At 38.9% G+C, this 24,919-nt stretch overlaps 1 protein-coding gene across 1 annotated transcript in view; it reads left to right on the top strand.

The window, feature by feature from the left end:
• Positions 1 to 12,716: 12,716 nt before the first annotated feature.
• WASL (WASP like actin nucleation promoting factor) overlaps positions 12,717 to 24,919 on the top strand; it is a 67,046-nt gene continuing 54,843 nt past the window's right edge. Inside the window, exon 1 of the mRNA XM_079930943.1 lies at positions 12,717 to 13,159. Within this exon, the coding sequence (XP_079787069.1) occupies positions 13,043 to 13,159 (117 nt within the window). The 5' untranslated portion in view covers positions 12,717 to 13,042. The remainder of the gene's footprint in view (positions 13,160 to 24,919) is intronic.

Genomic DNA, 24,919 nt, shown 5'->3' with positions numbered 1-24,919 from the left:
TTGAGAATCTGTGCTAGGCAGTGGGGGATCATGTAACTGAAAAATACACATATATGGGGTCGTATGCACATAAAAATACAGGATCCATCACCTTAGAGTCAAATGAGGAAACAAGTAAATACACATCAGTTTAATTCATTTTAAGCTGTAGCAGAATTGCGTGCAAGTTTCGATGTGGGAACCAAGGAGAAAAGGGCACCTTACCTGGGAAATTCAGAAAAGCCTTCACAAAAGTGGTAAATACTTGACCTGGTTGTTGAAGGAGGGCTTGCCACACAGACAACCTTAGGGAAACAGGAGAGGACACACCAAGCAGAGGGAATAAGGTGTGAGAAATGTTGCCTGTTGAAGCAACTCTAAGCACTGACGGAGTGTGAAGTGTAAGAGGTTGGGCGCAGGGGGAAGAGTTACCAGAGCATGAGGCTGAATAAGGTGGGAGGGATAGATATTGAAGGGCCTTATATATCTGAGTGAGGAGCTTAAATCTTACCCTGTTAAGTAATGAGGAATCTCTGAAGAAATTTTTAGGGAGGCTAACATGATCGGTTTCTCACTTGCTGGCAAAAATGTACAGGATGAACTGGGGGCACAGCAGTGAGACTTAAAACAGGGAGACCAAGAAGGCAGTCAATGATGGTCTGATTTGGGGCGTAGGCAGAAGAGACGAAAAAGAGGTGATGATAGAGAGTGAACAGGAGGTAAAACTGACAGGCTACAGCGACTGGAGAGAGGACGGGGACAGTGTGAGGGATAGGAGGATAGGACGGTTTTGAGGTTTCTGACTGGAAAAGAGTACACAGCTGTGTTATTCACTAAGACAAGAAAACACCTTAAGAAGAAAGATTTGCAACCAAGATCAATGAGTTCGAATTTGTGCACCATGCCTTTAAGGAGCTTATTAGTCGGAGCTACAGATCTAGATTAAATCCAATGGTGCTTGGAGAGCCTGAGGAAGATAAGATTGGGATGTGTATGAGCCTGCATGAAAACAGCAAATTGTGAAAGAATGACACATGCTCCTTACGTGTGTCAGAACACTATAATGTGCATGCACATAGACACCATCATTACGTAGGAGCTGAGTCATCGTACCAAGTCAGTCTGGATGCTTATTAGAACTTCCCTCTTTCATCAATTCAGAGTCCTAGTCTAATTGAATATAACGTAAACATACAGGAATTTCAGTATGAAGAGTATCCAGGTAAAAAAGAAGTGCCAGTATTCCACTGTCTTTATCTTCCTACAAATCTTAAAGGAGGAAAATGGAAATGGGAGAAAGAAAATATGAAACTTAATTTTTAAACAACTTGTTCAAATTAGTTTAAAATGTTATCTTGGTCAAGGATCTTTTAGGTGCAGGTAATAGAAATGAGACAGGAGAGAAGGGGGCAGGGCACAACCATTAAAAGAATGACATAGCCATTGAGGATTAAGACATAAACTGGTTGGAACCAACTAAGCCCAAGACGGTGGAAGATTAGACTTTCAGTAGACCTTGAGCCTCATTATACACTCTTTATAATACACTAGCATGCTAAATGACACACCCACAGGTGTTATGTCAGTTCTGAGGCCAACCATCAAAGGCCAAAACATAGCCCAGTTCCTGGAAATCCCCACCCACACCCCCAAAAGAGTTGGAATTATCTTCCTACTCCTTAGCCTATGAAATTACCCAGCCCATAAAAACTAACCACTCCTGCAGCCTGGGGGCTCTCTCACCTCTGGGATGGTCCACACTCTTATCTATGGAGTGTGTATCTCCCAGGGCTGTCTCACTTTCTGAGACGGACCCCATTCTGCCTATGGAATGAGTATCTAAGTAAACCTGCTTTCACTTTATTCTGGCTCGTTCTTGAATTCTTTCCTGCACGAAGCCAAGGACCCTCATTTGGCAGCCTGTCCCAGGGACTCAGCTGAGACCCGGGATATGACCATCCTCTCATGCCCCATTTTCTTGCAACATCTTTTGAGGAAGGTGGTCTTCTACCCTTCCCCACTTTTCTTTTGATTATAAAAATGTAGCCCACTTAGTTCTTGGGGCAGAGCCCTCTTGCCTGCCCGCTTGAATCCTTCACAAGCGTCCTATTTTAATAAATCTACTTCTTACCTATCACTTTGCCTCTTACTGAATTCCTTCTGTGCCGAGACATAAAGAACCTGAGCTTCATTAAGTCCTGAGATGAGTTGTGGTTTTCAGTTGGAAGACTGTGGGTTCAAGTTCCAGCTGAGGTGCAACTGGGTTCCAGTACCACCTGAGGTGCACTTTCAGAGAGCTCTGGAATAAACCAAAAAAGAGGAACTTACATAGGACGATGGAGAATCCAGGAACAAGAACTGATACTGGCCCTCAACTAGGAAATGGAAAGCTAGCAGGGATGGAGACTTCTCTTCCTTTTATCTCCCTCTCTAGAGATCCCATGATCTCACATCTTTGCTTCTTTCTTTAAGTCCGCTTCATTCCAATTTCTCTCTGTAAATTGCTTTGTTCTTCTTTCATGAACACAGCAGAAAATGGCCACCCCACATTCCTTGAATTTATATGTCCTTAGTTTATGCAATTAGCGTATACTAACATCTAGAATACATGATCCCCAGATCTCAGGAAACAAATTTGTTGGCCCAGAGATTATTTAGCCCTGGTCCAATCTTCTATGGCCAGAAGGGCCTTAAACCTTAGATGTGACCTTCTAAGGGCAAGGTCACAAAATATAAATGTGGCTACCACTACTCAGGATCATGAACATCAGCTTTTGAAAAAGAATAGGTATCTATTACAGGAAAATATAGACGAGTAAAGATGACATATGGATACCAGTGATCAGTAAGTGATCTGAAAGCTAGCAATGAGCGGAAACTGAATGGGAAAAGTACAGCCAAAAGGAAATGATTTGAAAACATATATATATATATGCTGCTATGCCCAAAGGAGATACAGGGACTGGGAACTTAGACGGCCAAATACAACCTTCTAAGGTTATTTTAGCAAATAACTGTACTTGTCCTTGAGAAATTGCTATCGAACCAATTTCTCACCCTGTCTCTGCTCGGTTCTGTATTGTAGGGGGGGTCACCCTTACAAGATACAATTCCCAGCTTCCAAATCAGCTGATTTCCAGCTGGGTTCACTCAGTGAGAGTGCTGACCAAGCAGAGAAAAACAATTATTGGACTTTGATGAAAAGATAACTTATATCCAAGTCCTATTTCACTTTAAACATGTCAGTATTGCTTTCCTTGCCCTGCTCAGGACTAGTTATTGAGGCCCTTCACTTGCAGCTTATGCTTTAGAGCTGTCACTAGTCTATTCAATGCTTTTGTAGGAATTAGGAAAAGATGTCTCCTCTGGGTGCCAGGGCACACGACTTGTCTAACAGAGTGTGAGCCAGATATCAACTCGTACAGATATAGAAATTATCATTTGGCATCCTGTGAGTGCAATGGAAAATCATGGATTTAGAAACCTTCCACTTAAAGGAACTACACTGTTGACAGTTTCCCTTGACCAGTTCATGCACCCAGCTCCCAGCTGCTGGAAGTGTTGCCTGCTAACAGCTCACAGTTGCTCCCTTCTCCAGAGATTTGGCATTGCTTTTGGCTAACGGGAGTCAGCACCCAAATCCCAAAGCTCCCTCTTCCCAAAGCCAATGGCTGAGTGTGTAATAAGTGACACACAAAAGGCTGAACCTCTTGCCTCAAGGTGACATTTCTGTGAAGTGAAATTTCATTTATGATCCAGTGTTTCATTGTCTTGGATCAGGCTAAGGCTAGACTTCATCAGACATGTCAACTGTGCAGTGATTTCCCCTTCCCTATGCAGCTTCCTTCATTCCCTTGTAAGTGTTTCCTGAAGAACGTTCTTTCAATAAAGCATGTGTGCCTGAACCCCTGTCTCAGGCTTTGTTTCTAGGGAACCTGCTCTAATACAAGTACTAATGATGATTTTTTTTAAAAAAATCTCGAGGACAAATAGATTCTGGAGAAACACAGGAATAATTTAAGCAATAAGATAAAATGGGTACTCCAATACTAAGATTTAGGGATTCGATCCTTAAATAATATGCAAAGTTGTAATTATTGATGAGATGACAAAATATTTTGTTTGGTATTGGAAACTTAAGAACTGAGAAAACAGAAGGGAAATAAGTTTTAAAACTTGTTCTACACTCTATAGGGTGTTCAGGTTACAAGTTTATGGCTGAGTAGAAAAAAGGATTCTGGAAAATCTTTTTTTTTGTGTGGGAGATCCATTAACTTTAGTTCTATTTAGTAGCAATAGCTACCATTCAGTGAGCAACCATTAAGTGCCAGGTTTTGTAGCAGGTGCTGTTATATACATTATTTCAATTTTATTCCCTACAACCATGAGGTAGGTATTATCTCTATTTTACAGATGAGAAAACTGAGCTACAGTGAAGTAATCTGACCACTGTAGAGCTGGTCTTCACCCTAGGTCTGTCAGACTATAAGGACTGCATTATTTTCATTATATCATGCTGCCTCTCAGTGAAATTTTTAGACACATTTAATCGACAGCTGTTGCTAAATAACAAACCATATACATCCACATATTCTCTTATACTTCTCTGCCTTTTCCATTTTTAGACACGGGTGAACGAGGAGTTTGAACAAATAATTGCTAAGGCCCCTTGATTCCCAAACAAGGAATAAGGAACTTATTCTAACATGACCACTGACTTTGGCTATATTATTTGAGTGTTCAATGTTTTTCCTCAACTACTTAAAAAAAAACAAAAAAACCCCAAAAATATTAACTTCCAGCCATGGGGAATTGAGAGGCATGACTGATTTAACAATGATCAAGTATTATGCAATCTAGTTTTGAATATAAATGATACATATTAGAGCCATAATTCCATGAAACCACAGTCACAAATCACCCATTCCTTTCTACTGAGGTAATTAAAAGTAGGATATTTATGCTCAAGGGATTGTAATTCTTATCACCCCCTCTTAGAGGTAGGCTTATAATAAGGTTTACATATTCATTTCTATACCACCAAAAGGTTGTTTGTAATAATAAAAAAAAATATTGTTTATATTCTCTTTTGCACTGCCTTTTTACCCATTACTTTTTAAAAAGCTGGATGTCTTTTCCCATGGGATTGATTATATAATTTTAAGCTGAAAAGGACCTTAGCAATCAGTAATTCATTCCTTTTATTTCACAAAGCAGTAAATGGAAGCATACAGAAGCTGAGTCACTTTACTAAGATTACATGGCTAGTTAATATCAGAACTCAGATTAGAACAGCTAATCCGTTTGCCCTAGCAGCTGTTTTGCCAGATGTGAACAATGAAGACATTGTCCCTACAGAGCCTACACTATCTAGGCCTCAAACTGACAAGAATATATCCCAGGGGGTTTTATAGCTCCCTCCCAAAAAAGCAATGGGATTCAGATACAGCCTGACATACACTACTGAGTGTCATATGTTGGGGGAGGAGAGGGAAGGTGCTTGTTGGTGGAGGTAACTTGAATCTTGAATCCCCTGGACGCCCTCATGGAGGCCTGGCCATCGTAATCACCCGGAAGGCTCTTTTAAACATGAACTGATGAGGTCTACCTCCAACATTCCTAATTCAGTTTCTGATTCAACGTGGTGCCTGAGATTTTGCATTGCTGACGAGTTCCCAAGTGATGCTACTGGTCAGGGGAACCACATTTTCAGAACTACTGGTCTATCCCCCCAAGATCCTAGGGATGGCCAGTCTACTATATCTTGTTCTGGTTCTTGTTCTTACTCCAGTATTTGCTTCCAGAGTTGCTTTCCCAAACCAAGTCAACCTTGATTTACTGTTCTGGCAATTGCACCAAGCTAAAAACTATTACTCCCAGAAACCCATAAAACATACCCTGTATTTCTCCTCTCAGACTGGGACCCTGGATATCTACTCCTGTTCAGGAAAAAAAAAAAAAAATCACTTCATGCTCTGGACTTGCATTAATTTGCTGGTCATCCAAGGTGGAGGCCATTCCTGTCTACTGCTGTTAGCCACGACCCCTCTCCCTGCTCCCCTTAGGTTGTGTGCTGATTTCTGCAGATTGCATTTTCTCTCCCAGGGCTCGCAGAATATCACATGCTTAATACTCTGTGGCAGAGTTTGGACAAGACTCTAAGTTTCTTGACCTGATTTCAGACTATGTATAGCTATCTTTGTACCTCATGAAAAATATTCACATATTGTGCCTTGGATCAGATGTGATCACTTGATTTATAAGTATATATTTAATATTGTATAGGTTCAACATTAAGAAGATATCAAGATGAATAAGACATGCTCCCAGCTCTCAGACAGCCTTAAGAATAACAATGGAGACAGACATTTAAAAAGTAATGATAATTTCCAAATGGAAAATCTGTATATCACTGGCTATGACAATATATTATATTAAAATGATACACTATGATTTTCTTTAATGGATTAGCTAGGTAGCTATTCATAGATAAATGACATCAAAATGTATTATCTTATGGTACCAATCCATTCAACCATTACTAGCTTTCCAAGGGCAAATAACCTAATTTACGTGGAGGGAAAAAAAATTGCTAGTTCATATTAAAGACAAAAAATGGAATAAAAAGGACTGCTTACTTCGAAGAGACAAAGTTTTATAATTCTCTCAGGTATGTATGTTATATGCATGTAATGCAGTACACAAAATGCTATCGTTATCACTTTCATAAAATTGGAAAGCAAGTACTATTTATGTTTAATATTTTATATTCTTGCTTTGTCTAAAAAGACCTCCTCTCCAGTCATCCAGTGTCCTAAAGTTCCTACTGTCTCTTGCTAACTTCTCCCCAACTAAATTAACTAGTTGCTGAGTACCTATAAATACTCCTCCTATGTTCAGGGAGCTTCTGACCTTATGAATCTGCAGATCCCTAAAGTTGAACCTTAAATCTCAGGCTCTCTTCCAGCTAGGGCACAGCTTTGTGACTTTTCTCTAAACAGACAACTCATGGGCAAATGTGACTTCAAAGCACATAAAGAAGCAGGTGGCACAAGGGTGGCAGCAGAAATATACAGCTTCTAGAAACCCAGAAGAATTCTAGTTTCTAGTTCTCAACTTTAGCATTGGATTTACAGTGTCTCTCCAGACATGACAACAGATCACTGTTCACTGCAGCAGTTCCAGAGTGAAACCTGGGTGTAGTTCCTAGTTGCATAGAGAATGAATCAGGAGGCCTAACATATGACCAAGAGGTATTTCAGAAAGAGAAGAAAAAAACATCAAAAAGAGAAGAAAAGAGTGGAGAAAATGATGAGAAAGTGACACAAGAAAACTTTCCAGTACTAAAGGACATGAGTTTTTAGATAGAAAGGGCATTTGAAATACCCATTTAATACAATAAATGTTAAAAGATCCCACTGTTGGTATATCATCAAATTTTAGAATTCCATGAGCAAATAGAAGATCCTAAAAACTTCTAGAGACAATAGCCACACACAAAGGATCAGCATCAGAATAACATCATATTTGAACAGCAATGTTAAAATTAGAAATCAATGGAATAACACATCCAAATTCTGAAGGATAGAGATTTTCAATCTGAAATTCTAGACCCTGTTAAACTATCAGCCACTTGTGAGATTAGAATAAGACATCTGATGTGCAAGGTCTCAAAAATTTTACTTTTTACATATATTTGTCTAGGGAAGTCACTAATGAATACATGCTATCCAAACAAGGGAAAAAAACAAGATAGTTAACATAGGATCCAAGAATCAGAGAACCCAACACAAAAGAGGTGAAAGGAAATCCCAGACAACAGCCATGCAGTCAAGAGAGCAACAGTCTAGATTAAGCGGAGGGCCCTGGGAGACAGGTCTCTGATTAAAACAAACAAACAAAAACAACATAAGTACATCTAATAGATTCCTGATACATTTGATTATGTGGAAAAGAGTATGGGGAGGGATTTTACAGTTGTTAAAGAATACAGAAGAAATGAAACAATTAAACAAAAGAAAATTTGAAGAAATCATCGAGGGGAAAATAAACCCAACAAAGTAAAAGCCCTACAGGAATGTAAATATTGTAATGTAAATACCAAAAGAAACAGTTCAGAGTGGAGGATGACTCTGGGGGGGAGTAAATGGGGGTAGAGAAGGAAGCATGGAGCTTCTGGGTTATGCTGTTGTTATAAGCTTTGTAGTATCATTTTATTTTTTAAATCATGTGAATGTATCATTTTTAATAAAGCTAAAAATTGATTTTTAAAAATTTATATGTATTTTGCAATATGTACAAATATTGAATTACGTTGTACAACTGAAACTAATATAATGTTATATGTTAATTATATCTCAATTAAAAGAAAAAGAAAATATGTAAGCCTAGATTTCAACTCTGAAATGGAAAATGAACTACTAATAAACCTGAAGAAAAGAGTAATAAAAATGAACGCAAAAATTACTGAAATAGAAATAACAAATTTGATCAAAATTACAACAAAAAAGTTATATGGTAGAAGAGTCCATATCCTTCATCTCAATACTTTCAGTGAAGTAATCCATGGAGACTCAAGACATCGTCAAAACATCATAAGTATCCAAACTGCCTACTCATCCATAAGGTAGACTGACCTTGAGCACACTAAAATAAAGAAGCCAATGTCTGCCCTCTCTCATTTGGAATAATCCAACTGAGGACCACTGAGTATTCATTAAAGTTAAAGAGCAGTGGAAAAGAAAAAAAAACAGTTAGCAGCATCCTGGGAACTATAACATACATATTTCAAATAATTTCTTGAATAAAGCTATGTATTAGGTATGTGGAGACTAGTGGTACTGGCCATGTAGTGGTAGTAACTATCACTGGTAATTCACTAGCACGATTAAGAATTCAGTTTTCCACTAAGACCAATAAGAAATCAGAATGGGTTGTAAATAAGCTGTCTATTTCTAAAAAAGTAAGCCCCAGAGAGGCTTGTACTCAAAATGAATTTAAAAGGGAGAGGGAGTGGAATATCATTTGCTAGCTTACTTTTCAAGATTTTAGTTGATGAAAAATAAAACATTTAACTTGGGAGGACAAGGACAAATTCTCTTAAACATTTCTATATGCAACATTCGCATAAACGTGCAGAGATATTTTACAAGGCGCATATTCTAAACCCATGGCACTTGGAGGTTGCGTGTGGGAAGTGACATTCACCACTCCTGCAGCAGCCAGGTTTGCTGTTGTTCTGTCTCTACAACTCAGCTCTGCCATGGGAAAGCAGCAAGTCAGGATTGGTAATTATGACTACAATGGCTGTTGAATGTCACAGATCCCTGCGTGCAGCTACCTCTACATTCCCCTACAAGGAAGGGTGTCATTCCATTTTTAAATGATTAACATTAGCAAGGGGAACAGGGTGCTTCAGAGGACTTGTAACAGTACATAAACAATGATATTTGTAAAGGAGAAAAGTGGATTAACAGAGCACTAGGACAGGAGAAATTGGCAAAGTATAACAGTAACGGCAGGGAATGCATCTGAAAAAAATGCCTTCGTTTCCGTAAATAAGCTACCCTAATGTTTTCTGTTAAAATGAGGACTTTACCTTAAAGGATTATAGCAAAGAGAGAAGAAAATAAAAGACCTAAAATAGATTCTAAGTGAGTCAAGGAAAGTCAATAGGAAAAATTAAACATGAATTGCCTTATTCTGAGTGATATCCATAGACATTTTAAGACAGCTTATGCATTTTATACCTACAGGAAGATAGAATCCCTACAGTCTTCTTCACCTAGCTTACAAACTTCAAGATACTTAGTTGAAGGGAAATAGAATCCTTCTTATTTCCTGGATCAAATCCAGTCTCTCAAACTGGGTAAAAAGAATTTGAGATAAGAAAATAACTTGCCAAAGAAAACAGAGAGAAGGTTGTCTTGTGTTCTGCCAAATAAAGGATATGCTCTCAAGAATCAAAGGAAGAAGGGGACTTGCTAAAACCTTTCAAACAAATACAGCTGGTACTGCTTGGTCTCAGGATGATCGTGGAAAAATAGAATCCTTGTATGCATGGTAAGGCAGGAAAATCCAAATATTGCTTGTTCACATGTTCATGAGAGTAAGGAAGTCCTATTGCCAATGCAATGTCCACGCTTACATTTCCCACAATTTAAGAATTAAGAACAAAAAGCTGGAAAAAGCCTAGAGAAAAGCAAAAACGACAATGAAGGGGTAGAAAATAAGAACTTAAATTGCAATTCTGTGGACAAAACCATATTTAAAATTTTGAGGAAAAGTTAAAGACATGTTTTGGGCTTGAGACAAAAGCCTATGGTCGTTATAATTTCCCATCCTCATTTCTAAAGAAAAAAGAACAAGGGCAAAAGACTCAGAAAATTGCATTTAGAAATAGATAAGTTGTTGAAAATTTCCTGAAAGAAAAAAAATCAATTAAAACATAAATAGTCTAGACTAACAACAGGTTGTGAAAGGATTGGAACCCAACAGTTGTCAGCACGGGACAGTATCTTCAAAATAGTTTGGTAGTCTGCAACGTTTAAAAGCTGGCATTCTGGCATAAAAATTGCTATCTTTCAGTTTTTATTAGAAATTAATATGATTCTGTCTCTAGATTGATAGTTTCAAAAAGTTTTGTAATTTCAGCATACTGGGACACATAAACCTATGTGACATAACATATAGCCTAACTAGAAATTCTGCTAACAAAGAAATTATGCCCCAAATTCACCACTATCTATCTGAAGAACTATATAGAGTCCCAAATACGAAGGACAATTTTCAAAGTAGCATGCTTAGATACGACCAAGGTAAAAGTACACATTTCAGCTCAACGCTTGCTCCCTTAGCTAAGGGAAGGCAGAGCAGACCACAGACAAGGATGGTCAATGACAGGACAAATAGTATTTGAGTAACCACTCTGTATCAGGTATTTTACACGTTATCTTGGTAAATTTTGTAACTTTGAAGTATGTTGAATTATCTGTTTATGCTACACCTTTATTCAACAGAAATTATTTTCACTGTATGGATGAGGAAACAAACTCAGAATAGCAACTTGGCCAAAGTCCGTAAGGTTAGAATGACAGAATAAGAACTCCAACTTAGGCCTATCTGAAGCCTATACTTCTGTTACTATCCTGGTTCACAGGTTTGAAAATATTACGGAACTAATCTCTACTTCTCAAGAATTGGTAATGCTTTCCACTATCACTGTGGCTTTTATATATAGGAACCTCACTTTTTTTTTTGTTTTGCGGTACGCGGGCCTCTCACTGTTGTGGCCTCTCCCGTTGCGGAGCACAGGCTCCCTACCCGCAGGCTCAGCGGCCATGGCTGACGGGCCCAGCCGTTCTGCGGCATATGGCATCTTCCCGGACTGGGGCACGAACCCCTGTCCCCTGCATCGGCAGGCGGACTCTCAACCACTGCGCCACCAGGGAAGCCCAAAGTTTTTATATTTTTAAAGTGTATTGATAATGGTTTAGCAATCTGTTTAGTACATCCAAGATTTGTACTGGGAGCTTTCAGAAATATTAAAATCAAATAGTTTTACCAAATTTCATTTGGCAAAGGACAGATGTCCTAAGTTTAATATAGGTAACTCTTTTGTTTTAACCGAATAGCAAGCAAACATGATGGTAAAGTTTATGCAATAAATGCTAATTTGTTTAAAGTGGAGATGCTTATTTATAATTCACAGCAGTGGGTATTATTTATCATTTACATATTCCAAAACTTGGTTCTAATACAGCTGTCTAGTATTTAATTTACTGAACAAAGGGGGTTATCCTAGGTGGCTTTCAGTATTCTGAGACATACAAAAACAAAAACAAAAACAAAAAAACTCCTGAGATCTATAAGTTCTAAGGATTAAATCACAATATGTATTTCCCTGGGTGACACCCCAAAATGGGCACATTCATTTTGGATAAAGAGAACACAAAGTCTTTGGGGTTTGAGAGAAAGAAAAAGACGAGAGGGGGGGAAAAAAGAAATATTTTTTAATTCACAAAACGGGGGGGGAAATGTGTGGAGGACCCTTCGAGAAGAGGCTGAACTGAAATGTTACAAACACATTTGTCCTACGAGACACACCAGCGGGCGGTAGAAATCTTTTCTAAGTGCGTCTGCTTTCTCGGAACATCCATCAGCAAGATCTCTGTTTCAGAATTCTGGGAGAGACCTGGTCCTTCACTCCCACTCCCACTGCTGAAGTCTGGACAAACTCTGAGAAACCGTAGGCACCTGCGGCTCTGACGGAACCAGCGAGGAGCACGGGGGAGCGCGTCCCTTCTCCCATTTTCCGTCTGCAGATTCCAGACCTTTCTGACAAGCGGCGTGAACGTCCGGCTGTCGCGCCCCAGAAAGGCGACCTCGTCCGCGGAGGATGACCTGGGTCTGCACTGAAGCTCCGCAAAGGTGTGCGTCAGCATAAGAGAGACGGGCAGCTCGGCCACGGAGACCAGACGCCTCCTCCCTCCAGGGCTCTGCCAGCGGAAAACACCCGAGAAAGAAGCCCAAACCCGGGAGCCCGCGCCTGACCCGCAGCCCCGCATTCGGCCGCCCCTCGGCCGGAAGGGGGTGTGGCCTCGGTCCGGCGCGGCGAAGCCAGCCGCGACGTGGGGGGGGGGTCCTCCCGGGGCCGCAGACGCGCGTTTCCGGCGCGCTCCCCCGCGTCTTGCGTCCTGTGGTCTCGCCCGTCCCCGCTGCCATGTTGAATTGTGCGGCCGCCGCCGCTGCCGCCGCCGCCGCCGCCGCTGCCGCCGCGGAAGGAGGGTTGGAGGAGGAGTTGGGAGTTTAGCGCAGTCGCCGGAGTGCGAAGACAACGAGCCTCCGGCCAGAGCCTGGGCCGGCCGGAGCTGGGAGCTTCCCTTTCTCAGCGCGGCCCGCCGTCGACTCCTCCTTCCCGTGGCCTCCTCCCCGCGCCGGCGGAGCTGCGAGATGCTGCGCCTCTGATTACCCTCCTCCCGCCCCTGTCACCGAGAAAGGGGACGAGCGCTCGCCCACTCGCTGGAGGAGACTGCCCTGGCCTCCCTACCCCGCCGGCGAAACCATGAGCTCCGGCCAGCAGCAGCCGCCGCCGCCGCGGAGGGTCACTAACGTGGGGTCCCTGCTGCTCACCCCGCAGGAGAACGAGTCCCTCTTCACCTTCCTGGGCAAGAAATGTGTGGTCAGTGGCCGAGACCCGCGTCGCCGCCCCCGACCTTACCTCACGGGCCCGGGCTGGAGGGCCGGGAAGTGGGAGTGGGGAAGGAGGCGGGAGCGGCGCGGGTGGGCGGTGGTGCTGCCGGCCAGGCCTCCCGTCGGCCCCGGCCCCGCGTCGGCCCTCCGGCCCCGCGTCGGCCCTCCGGCCCGGCTTCCTGGGTGCGGGCCGGCGCGGCCGGACGCCGCCTCCCGGACCTGCCCGGGGAGCACGCAGGGAAGTGTCACCTCCACAGGCCTGCCCTGGAGCCCTGCTCGGTCGGACCCGGGTCCGTGCCCTTGCTGCTGATTCAGACTTTACTGTCAGGCCTCACGGGGATTTTCTTCTTGCCCGAGATGCTTGATCTTAGTAACTGGGCCCCTGGACTGGCCCTCGCTTCTCCACCTACAGCCGATCTGGGGGCGCCTTCCTTCACAATGCCAGAGGTTTCAGGAGTGGGTCGGTCGGGGACCGAGGCCCAAATATGAATGAATCGGACCATAAGGTGGTTTTTTAATCTCCTTTGAGGATCTTCATTCCTTTGAGGAATGAAGTCGAGTGCGTCTGTTCAGAATGAGGGCAGGAAATGCTACTGCTCCCCATTGCAGAGAAACGAGGTTTATTTATCCAGCGGTCTCGCCCAGGCCTGGTTTTTCTCTCCTCTCCACTGTTTTTTGATTTTGGGTTTTTTTTTGTTGTTTTCTTTTCTTTCTTTCTTTCCATTGGTGGGAGATGTTGCTCTCCCACACCAAGCGCAGAGGAACCGCAGTCTCCAGCAGTTCTTGGCCTTTGGGGGTCTGAGAATGGTTCTTAGGTTGGTGCAGTGCGGCCTGGTCCAAGCCCCGATGGCCGGTTGGGAGCGAGCAGCTTTGCTGTGGGAAGGGGAATGTGTGCTGTTGACGGAAGCGTTCATTACACGGGCCGCTGGCACTTCTGCGGGTGGGGAGGTTCTGCTCTGCGGGGTAGGCCTCGTTAGGCTGCATCTTACTGCGCTGGCTGGGTTGAACTGTGGTTGAGTTTGTTGGAACGCTGTTTGGGTCCCTTTCTCCCCCCTTTACTGCTTAACACCTGCGGAGTATGTGCCACTGGAACCCGGGAAGCACCGAGTGAAATGCCAACAGGGCTGTACCTTTTACAGCTTTTCTTAGTAGTGCTAAGTGTGTCAAACCAGACTCCACCTGCTTGTTTGAGAAGTTGGGATTAGACAGGTTCTGGGAAGTTACCAGATTAATTGTTAATTTTCTAGGAGTTTACCCTTTGTATCCTGTGCCATCCAGTAGGAGATTGAATCATTACATTCAGTTCAGATGTGTTTCAGATTTCAGAAGTTAGACCTGATTAGAAGAATAAAATGAGGGGGGGGTGGCTTAAAATGAGAACTGGGGGAAACAACTGTAAGGGCAGTCAAGCCTTTTACTCCCCACACACACTGTTTAAACCAATGAGAAAACTGAGCCAGTGAGCCCGAAGTCACCCAGCAATTTAGTAATGTAACCAGAACTAGAAAACCAGGACTCCTGATGCCTACTCTGTTGTACTTTCCACTACATCATGTTGTTTTAGAAGAGTTTTTTTTCTTACTTGTTATTGACTTATTTAAAAGTGGTATGAAAGGAATAGTAACTTCTATTTTTCATCGGAAACTGATATAATTAAAGTGTAAGACTCTTAAAGCAGCACTAATTTTTGAATATTTTCAACTTAGGAAAATCTTCAGTACTTTAAAAATGACATTATTTAAAGTTTGTGGGTTTACCACTTTTGTTGTGTAATCTGTATCAGAAAGCAAGTAGTTGTACCGTGTGTAACCTACCAGACGCATTAACTTTAAGCAGGAAGGACATTACATTTATACCCAAGTATACTGACTAATTGCTCTGTGCTTACCTGTAATGTTTACTGGTTTCAAAAAAATGACTGATGTGGAAGAATACAGCGATAGATAGAGAATGAATTTCTGTCATTTAAAACCACACTGTTGTAGTTACCTGCTCTTGTGGTGTGAAATGGTTGTGGAGATTAACTTTAATATTTGAAGTCTCCAATTACAGAGTAAAGAATGATATGTTAATTTTCTGGAACAGTCCCTTTTTTTTTCCTTTGCTGACTATGCAGTTTTTTGTACAATACTGAAATACATGGTCTCATTAAAAAAAAAAAATGAAGCAATGAGATTTATAGGTCAAACCAAATTTGTTTAGCAAGATGTATTCAGAACTCTATCTAAGAATTCAGGAAATGAAACAGGTGTAGTTGTAGTTCCAGCTCTCAAGGAGTTTCATTCCTTCTTTCACTCAGCAAATATGTATTGAGTAGCTAAATGTTGAGGTCAAAATCAGGGTTGATGCCTGCACTAAGGGAGCTTACTGTATCTAAAAAGAGAAACAAATGTGTAAACTGATGAGTATGTCAATACTTCAGAGTGATGTGCAAGAGGCTGCATGTCACAATGGAAAATCCTGTATCCTGGCTTTGTAATCAGCAGATCAGGGTTTAAACTCATATGGTCACTTTGGACAAGTTTCTTAAGCCCCCTGTCGTAGCATTGGTTTTCTCTTTTCTAAAATAAGGATACTATCTCTTGGGGTGGTTGTGTGGATTAGAAGGACTATATGTGTAGATGCTATTATTTTTATAAAAGTTTAGGAGATCAGAAGAGAGGATGAGTAAACGCTTTTTAGAATGGTCAATACCTGAACATTGAAGATTAGTAGGTATAGTCGTCATCGGGTGCTCAAGTCCCTTGCAGTCAGCCCTCCATGTCCAGAGATTTGGAGGGCCAACTACCCCCCAGATTGATGAGAGGTATGAAACAGCTTGGGAAGTCAGGGGACCTCCTAATAGTATGTTATGGAGCAAGAAGGGGTCTCAAGTTTAGGTATACATTGGAATCATTGGGGAGATTATTACAAATGCATATGGCTAGGCCAAATTCCTAGATAATATTCAAATTCATTGAGTCTGAGGTGTAACTTGGACATTTCTATTTTTAGCAAGCTTAATAGAAGTCTCCAACTTATATCAGGGTTTGAGAACCACTGCTAAAATCCACTGTTTTCTAATAGGGTAATTCTGAAGCACTTTGGAAATGTTAATAGGTTTTCCCTCAATCTTTGGTCCATAAACTCTTTCAGGACAGCATTTCTCTAACCCCTTCAGATAACAATGTGTATTTCATAGGTGTAAGAGATGCAGTTGAGGAAGTATTGCACTAGTTAGTGGGGTACCACAAGATCAGATTTGACTTTTAGAAAGTTTGGGGAGAAAGGTAGAGGCACTCTATTATAGAAGGTGGATTGAGGGTTGTTAGATTGGAGGCAAAGGAGATCAGATACGTGTTTACAATCACCTGCATGAAATATGATGATGATGTGAATTAAAGCAGTGCTAGTGGGATAAAGGAGCAAAAGACTCCAGTAAGATTTCATCCCCCTTAGGTAAAGGGCATGAAGGAAGGGAACTGGGGAAAAGTCAGGTATAAAACCACCAGCAGAAAAAGTATGCAGAAACAGGCATGTGTCACTAGATGTAAATATGCCTAGATGTTAATGAAACTCTAGGTTGCTGATTGTTTTCATGGAGGAGGTGAATTTTCAGTAAAGCTATAGTTTTACCACAGTTTTTAAAAATAGATTTTGAAAAAGTTGAGGTTCATTTAAAGTTATATGTAAATATATGTTATGTAATTTTACATAAAGTTAATAGTTCTGTTGCAATTTATTAGCTGGTGGTATTTTCTTAGAACAATTAAGAAGGGTTAGAAACAAGATTACTAGGTCTAGTTTTGTAGTTAGTTCTGTTGCCTTTCTTTCATGTGTGTGATTTAACTTATTTTCTGTAAAGAGTATATCCATCTTGCCAAGAAAAGTTAAATATATACATTCCTGAATAAGTAAGAAATTAAGGATTGGGAGAAAACAAAACCTTATACTATCCCTCTGATCCAGATGGATTGGGGTTAGAAATGTTAACTATTACCATTCCCTGCATACTCATTTGGTTTGTTTCAGGATTTAGTGATATTTAAGAAGGCATTTTTATTAACTAAGTTTAATTTTTATTTTCTTTAGTTCCTCAGCACTTGTTTTAAACTTGCTTAAAGTCTTTAGTTTTTTGTTTGTTTTCTCACCCTATATACAATTCTGGGAGATTAGACCTTATGCCTACATAGTCTTCTATAATTTTTATAATAACCAGCATACAGATCACTGAATACTTACTGATTGCATACTTATAATAGCTAACTTGTTTACTCCTTAGGAGTTCATTCAGCATTTCTCATTGCTTGATCAGGTTGTTAAAACCTTCAGTTTCTAATACAGATGGTATCTGGACTTCAGTCTTCATTTATTAGGAGAACAAAGTGGTTTAATTCTTCTGCTGAACTAATGTAGTTGGTAGCAGTAGCTGTCCAACATTTGTTTCTGTGCTAAATTCTTAAATAGGTTTAGAGAGAGAGGTGCCTATGAGGGATGATTGTCTTGATGAAGCCCTAAATTGAGGCGGTCCCGGAGGGAAGTTAGTGCTGGGAATGTATTTCACCTTGAGTGATATTTAAGGAGAAAAAAAAAGGTAAAAATTCACAGGATTTGGAATAGACAAAGACATGAAGGCAACCTAGGCTAGTGAAGAGGGAAAAGGTGAGTACAAAAGTGAGTGTCATACGGGGTGAACTATAAGCACAGGAGATTTAGAAGAATCCAGCAGATCTGGGTTTATATATCCTTTTTTTTATTATTCTTAGCTCTATAGTATAGTCATATTTCTTAACAAGTATGAGCCTTAGTGTCTAGATTTGTAAAATGGACTTAGTCAAGGATTTCAGAGAATAATGCAATAATGTGTGTAAAGCTGTTAGAACGCCGGCCACTTACAAAGTGTTCTGGGAGTTGGAGAAGCATGTGAAAGAATGTTGTCATTAATACTATTCACTACTTGGTTTAGATTTCTTGTTACTGGCAGAGAGGTTTTAAAGTAAAATCTTGAACTGTATATTGTATTTGTTTTGATTTAGGTAAATTAATTCTAACATTTTGGCTTAAAGTCAGTACATTATAGAGTATGTAAATTAAGAGTTAAGCAGCAGCTGGAACAAATCTCTTTGGGGAATTTCTGGGCAGCCTAAGCCCCTCTGGCTGCTGACCGGAAAGGAAAAAAGGGATACTGGTATAAGAGTTAGGAGTTCCTGGGTTTTAGTCCATGCTCTGCCACCAATTAATTGTGAATGTGAACAGGTATCTACCTTCCTGAACCTCACTTTCCTGGTCTGAAAAGGAGTGGTTGGACAGGTAACACCACAGTCTTTCCACCTTTAATGTTCTACCACTCTAAATGTTCTAGTTGCCAGGGACTCTAGCAGGGAAAGAACAGAGCTTCTGTTAACCTTGGAATATGTGTGTTTTGCTCAGTGGAGACAAAGATAGTATATATCTAAGTGCAAGGTAGATAATCTACAGTCATTTCACTGCAGATTCCCATTTCTAACTCACCTTTTTCTTAGCATCATAATTTGATAGATATTTTACCGTAGAAAAACCAGGGTAAACAGAATTAAAAAGCATTAGTAATAGAATAATCAGCTCTCACTAACTTTGAATTATTAATTATTTATTCTAATTACAAGGAATTTTTGGCTTATTATAAGTATGCCTTTTAATTAAGATGGAGTTATTTTAAAGAGTTCCTCTTTTGTTAACCAGTTCCGTCTAGAACCTCATTTCTTGCATGAAACTTTATTAGTGATATGATAGTTTGGTGTTACCTTTTATTGCTTATTATCTAAGGTTAAAAATAAGTTTTTTTTTTTTAAGTTTTTAGTTTTAAGTGTTAGACTCAGTAGTTATAGTGAACTGACTTGGTTATTTTAGAATGATTAAAAGTTGAGGTTTAGAAGAGCAGATGGAGTTCAGCTTCATTATAAATTATTCTGTCTGAGAGTCATAGCTTTGATCCAACAGATGAGAACTCAGCATTATTAATAGAGTTCACTTTCATTGTAAAGGTTCTGGAAGCAAAACAAGTTTATACACTCTTCTCCAGAGTAATCTAATATATATTGTTAACTGTAAATAAAATTCTTATTGCTGTATAACTGAACAATCTAGTATTTTTTAAAGTATTGTTTACTAATTAGAAGACATTTGGCATATTTAACTATATTCATAAATGTAGTGTAACAAAAATGTATTGTTTTTCTTTATTGTATCTATCAGTATTCTAGGAAATAGAGGATTACATCACTATAGTGTTAATATAAGAGAGTGGAATTATTAGAAAACATCAGTTTCCCTTTGGAGTTAATGTGTTGTAAAGGACTTTATGACCCCTTATTTATTTAGAAAAGCATATTTTAAAAAAATTATTTATTTATTTGGCTGCGCCGGGGCTTAGTTGCAGCATGCGGGATTTTCACTTGCGGCATGCGGAATCTAGTTCCCTGACCAGGATGGAACCCGCGCCCCCTGTACGGAGCATGGCGTCTTAACCACTGGACCACCAGGGAAGTCCCTATTACCCTTTTTTTTTAAAGAAACCAAATAACTGGTGTAATGTTGAAGAGGTGAATCTAGAAGAACTCCCTTTAGAAAATAAAATCAAATGAAAGATTTGTAGTAACTTCATATTTCAATTACTATGACTATCTGTTAGTTTAATTGTTCTCTATGTCCTTGGTTCCTCTGCCATGATGATTTGGCTTTTTAACTTATTTTTTACTTGACCTGAAGATTACTATAGAAATCTGTCTCTATAAAAGGAGTACTCATTAAAGACCAGATAAATTGAAACAAAAGGAAATGCGAAAGACATCTGGGAATATAAAATGCTGTTAAAAATATGAGGAGATCGAAATTATCATCAGACAAATGCACAGTAACTTTAGGACAATGAAATATTTTAAAGTTTGATTTTAAAGTTAAACTTTCATATTAAACTTGGAGAAGCTCAAATTATCTAGTGTTTTTAAGTATTAAAATAGAGGTGAAGTTGTTTATCATTCTTTTTGGTTTCAAAATAAAAAATTTTAAGTGAAATTCTCCCTCCAGTAAGGTGAATACTTTTGTTGCCATAAAAATATCAGAGGATACCTAAATACCTAAGAAATATTCATAGTAGTAAAGGAGCTTATTGATTTGTATGCAGTGCATGAAGCTAATCAAATGATTTCCTCTATTCTTATTAATAAAATATAGTCATGATCAAGAATTGAGGATTTGCTGAGTACATAACACCTTCCCGGTATCTTGGACTGCATGGAAAGGGTAGGGAAGATTTAGTCCTTACCCCTCAGTTGTTCACTAAGCCAGGGAAGACAAAAATTATGCATGTAAAGATAGTTTTACAAGCCAGCATATAATAAAGTTTTGAATAATAGGAGAGATAGGTGTATCACTGTGGGTTTTAATACATCATTGTGGGGTTTGAGCATGAGAACCTTAAATGGCCTACAGAATTTATGTCAGAATAAGGAAGTAGCCCAGTTCAAGTGTAGGAAAATGTGTGAGCAACTTAGGAGTAGAAAATTTTCATGGAGTGTTCTGCAACACTGAATAGACTGACTTGGCTAGAACTGAGAATGGTATTTGCTTGAGGAGATAGTGAATGATAAGTTCGAAAGATAAATTGAGGCCAGATTTTAGAAGACCTTGAACGTCAAACCTAGGGATTGAACTTTAGTCCCTAAGTAGGGAGAAGTCACAAAGATTTTGATTCAAAAAATGTCAAGATAGGAAGGATCTAGGAATGGGGAAAACTGGAAATTATTATTCGTAATAAGAATAATTAACACTTTAAAGTTTACTAACCAATTTCTTATTCATTATCTTAGCAGACCAGACCTGGCCTGGCTAAGGAACCTGAATTGTAGCAGCATCTGGTACGGAAAAAGGATTATGAAGGATAGTAAATCCTTGGCCTTTGCTCTCATGGCAGACACCACTTATCACTAACAGCATTTTTTCCTACTTTGTCCTACACACAGCCACTACCAATCAGTCCATGTTCACAGTTGATGAAATCTAGTTGCCATTCCAAGGCTCTATTCTAGAAACATTGTGAAGAAAAAAATGTCAGTACTTGGTTGGCTTTGTGAATTCAAGATGACAACAGAACCTCCTTGTGGAAATGGCTAAATTGTAGGATTAGAGCTGTTGGAATCCTTTTTACAGTGTTGGTTGTCGAGGCCTTAGGAGTGGAGTTAGATCCGTGAAGGTGTCAGTGCACGTGAAGATTACAGAGGGAGGCAGTCTAGTCCATATTTGACTTGACCAACATTTGAAAAGGATGGGTTTCAGTGAGGAGTTGAAGGGGGAGAAAGATGTTCTCTTTAAATTACCAGAGAAGTGGTATTCTGCAACTTAACTTTTTCACTTATATTGTATATCTTTCAAACATTTCCATGTTCATTTATATCTGGTGCATCCTTTTCATTACTACATCCTATATTTTATGTATTGCTTATAGCTTATTAACCTCTAATAGTTTCCTAGGGCTAGTTTAACAAGGTACCACAAACTGTGTGGCTTAAAAAACAAATTTAATCTCTCTCATTTCTAGAGGCTGGAAGTCCAAAATCAAGGTGTTGGTAGGGTTGGTTCCTTTTGGCGGCACTGAAAGAGAATCTGTCTCATGCATCTTCTAGCTTCTGGCATCTGCTGACCATCCTTGATATTCTTCAGCTTATAGATTCATCACTCCAGTCTCTACCTATGTAATCATCACAGGATGTTTTCTACTTGTCTGTTTCTCTGTCTTCTTTTTGTATAAAGACACCAGTCATTGGACTAGTGTCAACCCTAATGACCTCATCTTAACTTGGTTACATCTGCAAAGAATCTTTTTCGATATATGGTCACATTCACAGATACAGGGGTTAGGACTTAAATGTATTTTTTAGGGAGACACAATTCAACCCATAACAATGGGTATTTTTATAAACAGTGTATTTTTAGAACCAGTGCTGTAATGAACATTCAAATACCTGTTTCTTTGTATCCTTTCCAAGTATTTCTATAGAGTAAATTCAAAGCAGTGAAGTCAGAGAGCATGAGTATTAAAAAATAGTAATAGATACTGCTGAATTATCTTACAAAACAGGTGTTACCAAACTCTGTATAGTCACATCAACACTAGAATTTAAAAATCTTTTTTTGCTTCTGACGGTTTCACTGGTCAAAAAAATCTCATTGTTTGATTTGTAGTTTTTAGTGAAGTTAAATATTTTTTCATGTCTGTTGGTCATTTATATTTCTTCTGTGAAATGCCTATTCTTGTCTTTAGACCATTTTTCTATTGGGTTGTTTTTTCTTAGTGACTTAAAGAACTCTTTAGGGATAGTAATTTTACAGTATTTTTTGGCAGTCATCATTTTATTTTTCGACGAGTATTTTTGGTCATTGCATAAGTTTTAAATTTTGTGTAGTTAAATATGATAATCTTTCTAGTATATCAAGTTCTTATTTAATACTGTCCTAGTTGAGAACTGCAAAAATATTTACTCACATTTTCCTAGTACTTCTATGGTCTTACTTTGTACGTGTTATCTTTGATCTTTCTGGAGTGATTTTGGAAAACAAGGGTAGTAGAAAGCCAGTGCTACCTTTTTACAAACGATGTCATTTATTGAGCAATTGATTTTCTCCCATCTATTTGAAACGCTGTCTTACCAGATGTACTTAGATCATTTCTACATTCTCTTATTTTTTGTTTATTTCTTTGCCAGTATACTGAATTTTTAATTAGTGTAGCTTTATAATTATGACATAGTTTGATTAAAGTCCCTCATTACTCTCCTTTTCAGTATTTTCTAGCTATTTTTATGTGCCTATGCTTAGTATTTTTTCAAGACTACCTCCCACCCCATCTCCCACCAAAAGCATATTTGCTTCAAAATAGCATTGGATTTGTAGATTAATTTAAGAAAAATTGACATAGTGGGGATTTCCATTGGCAAGCAAGTCTGTTTTATTTGCCACTTGTCTTATTTCCTTCTGTAGTTATATAGTTTTCATATCATCCGTACTAGCCATTAAATTTTTTTTTTTTTTTTTTAGGTACAAAAGCGATACCCATTTATACTCATTGTTTAGACACACACACACCACGCGCACACACACACACATACATGCAGTCTGCACTATATGGAGTTAAAAGGTAAAACAGCCCTTTACACTTCTCATCCCCTAATACAATTAGGCTCCATAGAAAGCTCTTAAGGTTTTGATGTGTCTCTTTCCCTTCCTTTTTGTTTGTAAGTATGTATATGAATACATATCTCTGCATTTTACCTGAAAGGGGTCATATTCTGGGCAGATTATATTATGTACATATAGATTGACCTCATGCTTTTTTTTTTTTTTAACATTTTTATTATGGAAACTTTTAAACATATACGAAGTAAAATAGGATAATGAATCTACGTGGACCTGTCACTGAGCTTTAGTAGGTATCAACTCATGGCCAGTCTTGTTTGCTGTATATCGCTACCCACTTTTGCCTTTCCTGTATTATTTGGAAATAAATAGCGGGCATTATATAAGGTTTTTTTTTGTCCTAATCAGTCTGGCTAGAGGTTTGTTATTTTTATTGATTTTCTTAACAGATTTAAGTTTAACTGATTTCTGTTGTTTTTCTTGTTTTCTATTTTATTGATTTCTGTTCTGATATTTATTATTTCCTTTTGCTTACATTGGGTTTAAATTGCTTTTCTTTTTTAAGGTGGTAACTACTTAGGTAATTGATTTGAGACCTTTTTCTTTTTCTAATGTAGAGATTTAGTGCTATACATTTTCTTGTAAATACTGCTTTACTGGCATCCCACATATTGGACATGTTGTATTTTATTTTTTATTTAATTTAAATTACTTTCTAATTTTCCTTCTCATTTCTTTGACCCACAGGTTTTCTAGAAGTATGCAATTTAGTGTCCAAAGATTTAGGGATTTTCCAGATGTCTTTCTGTTACTGATTTCTAACTTAATTCTATTATGTTAGAAAATACATGGATCCTTTTTATTGATAAGAATATGGTCTAAATTGGCATTGCACATGCCTTTGAAAATAATGTGTACTCCACTATTGTGTGGAGTGTTCAGAAAATGTTAATTATATCAAGATGGTCCGTAGTGTAGTTTAAGTCGTCTCTCTCCTTACTGATTTTCTGTCTACTTGCTCTATCAATTTTTTGAGAGAAAGGCATTGAATTCTTCCACTGTTATTACGAATTTGTTTCACTTTGCAGTTCTATCAGTTTCCCTTCACTTGTTTTGAACCTGTTTATCATGTACATAAACATTTACAACAGTTATGTCCTGTTGAAGAGTTGACCATCATGAAATGACCCCCTTTGTCCCTGATATACTTTGCTCTGAAAGCAACTTTGTTATTAATAAAGCTACTGAAGCTTTCTTTTGATTGGTGTTATAATGTTTTTTGCATTCTTTTATTTTTAATCTCTTTGAGTCTTTATACTTAAAATGGGTTTCATATAGGCGGCACATAGTTAGGTCTTGCTTTTTAAGCCCAGTCTGGTAGTATTTACTTTGGGTGTTTAGACCATTTACATTTAATTAGATGATTATTGATATGATTGGGTTTAAATCTACCATCTTGCTACTTGTTTTCTGTTTGTCTCACATTTTCTTTGTTCCTTTCCTCCTCCTCTTTCTGGCTTTCTTTAGATTGGATTAGTATTTTTAAATTTTCTTTTAACCTCCTTTTCTGGTTTATTGGTTGTAACTCTTTATTTTGTTT

The sequence above is a fragment of the Stenella coeruleoalba genome (genome assembly GCF_951394435.1).
Source record: "Stenella coeruleoalba genome assembly, chromosome: 9".
Classification (NCBI taxonomy): Eukaryota; Metazoa; Chordata; class Mammalia; order Artiodactyla; family Delphinidae; genus Stenella; species Stenella coeruleoalba.
The sequence above is the reverse complement of the archived record's forward strand: the minus strand, read 5'-3'. Positions and strand labels throughout refer to the sequence as shown.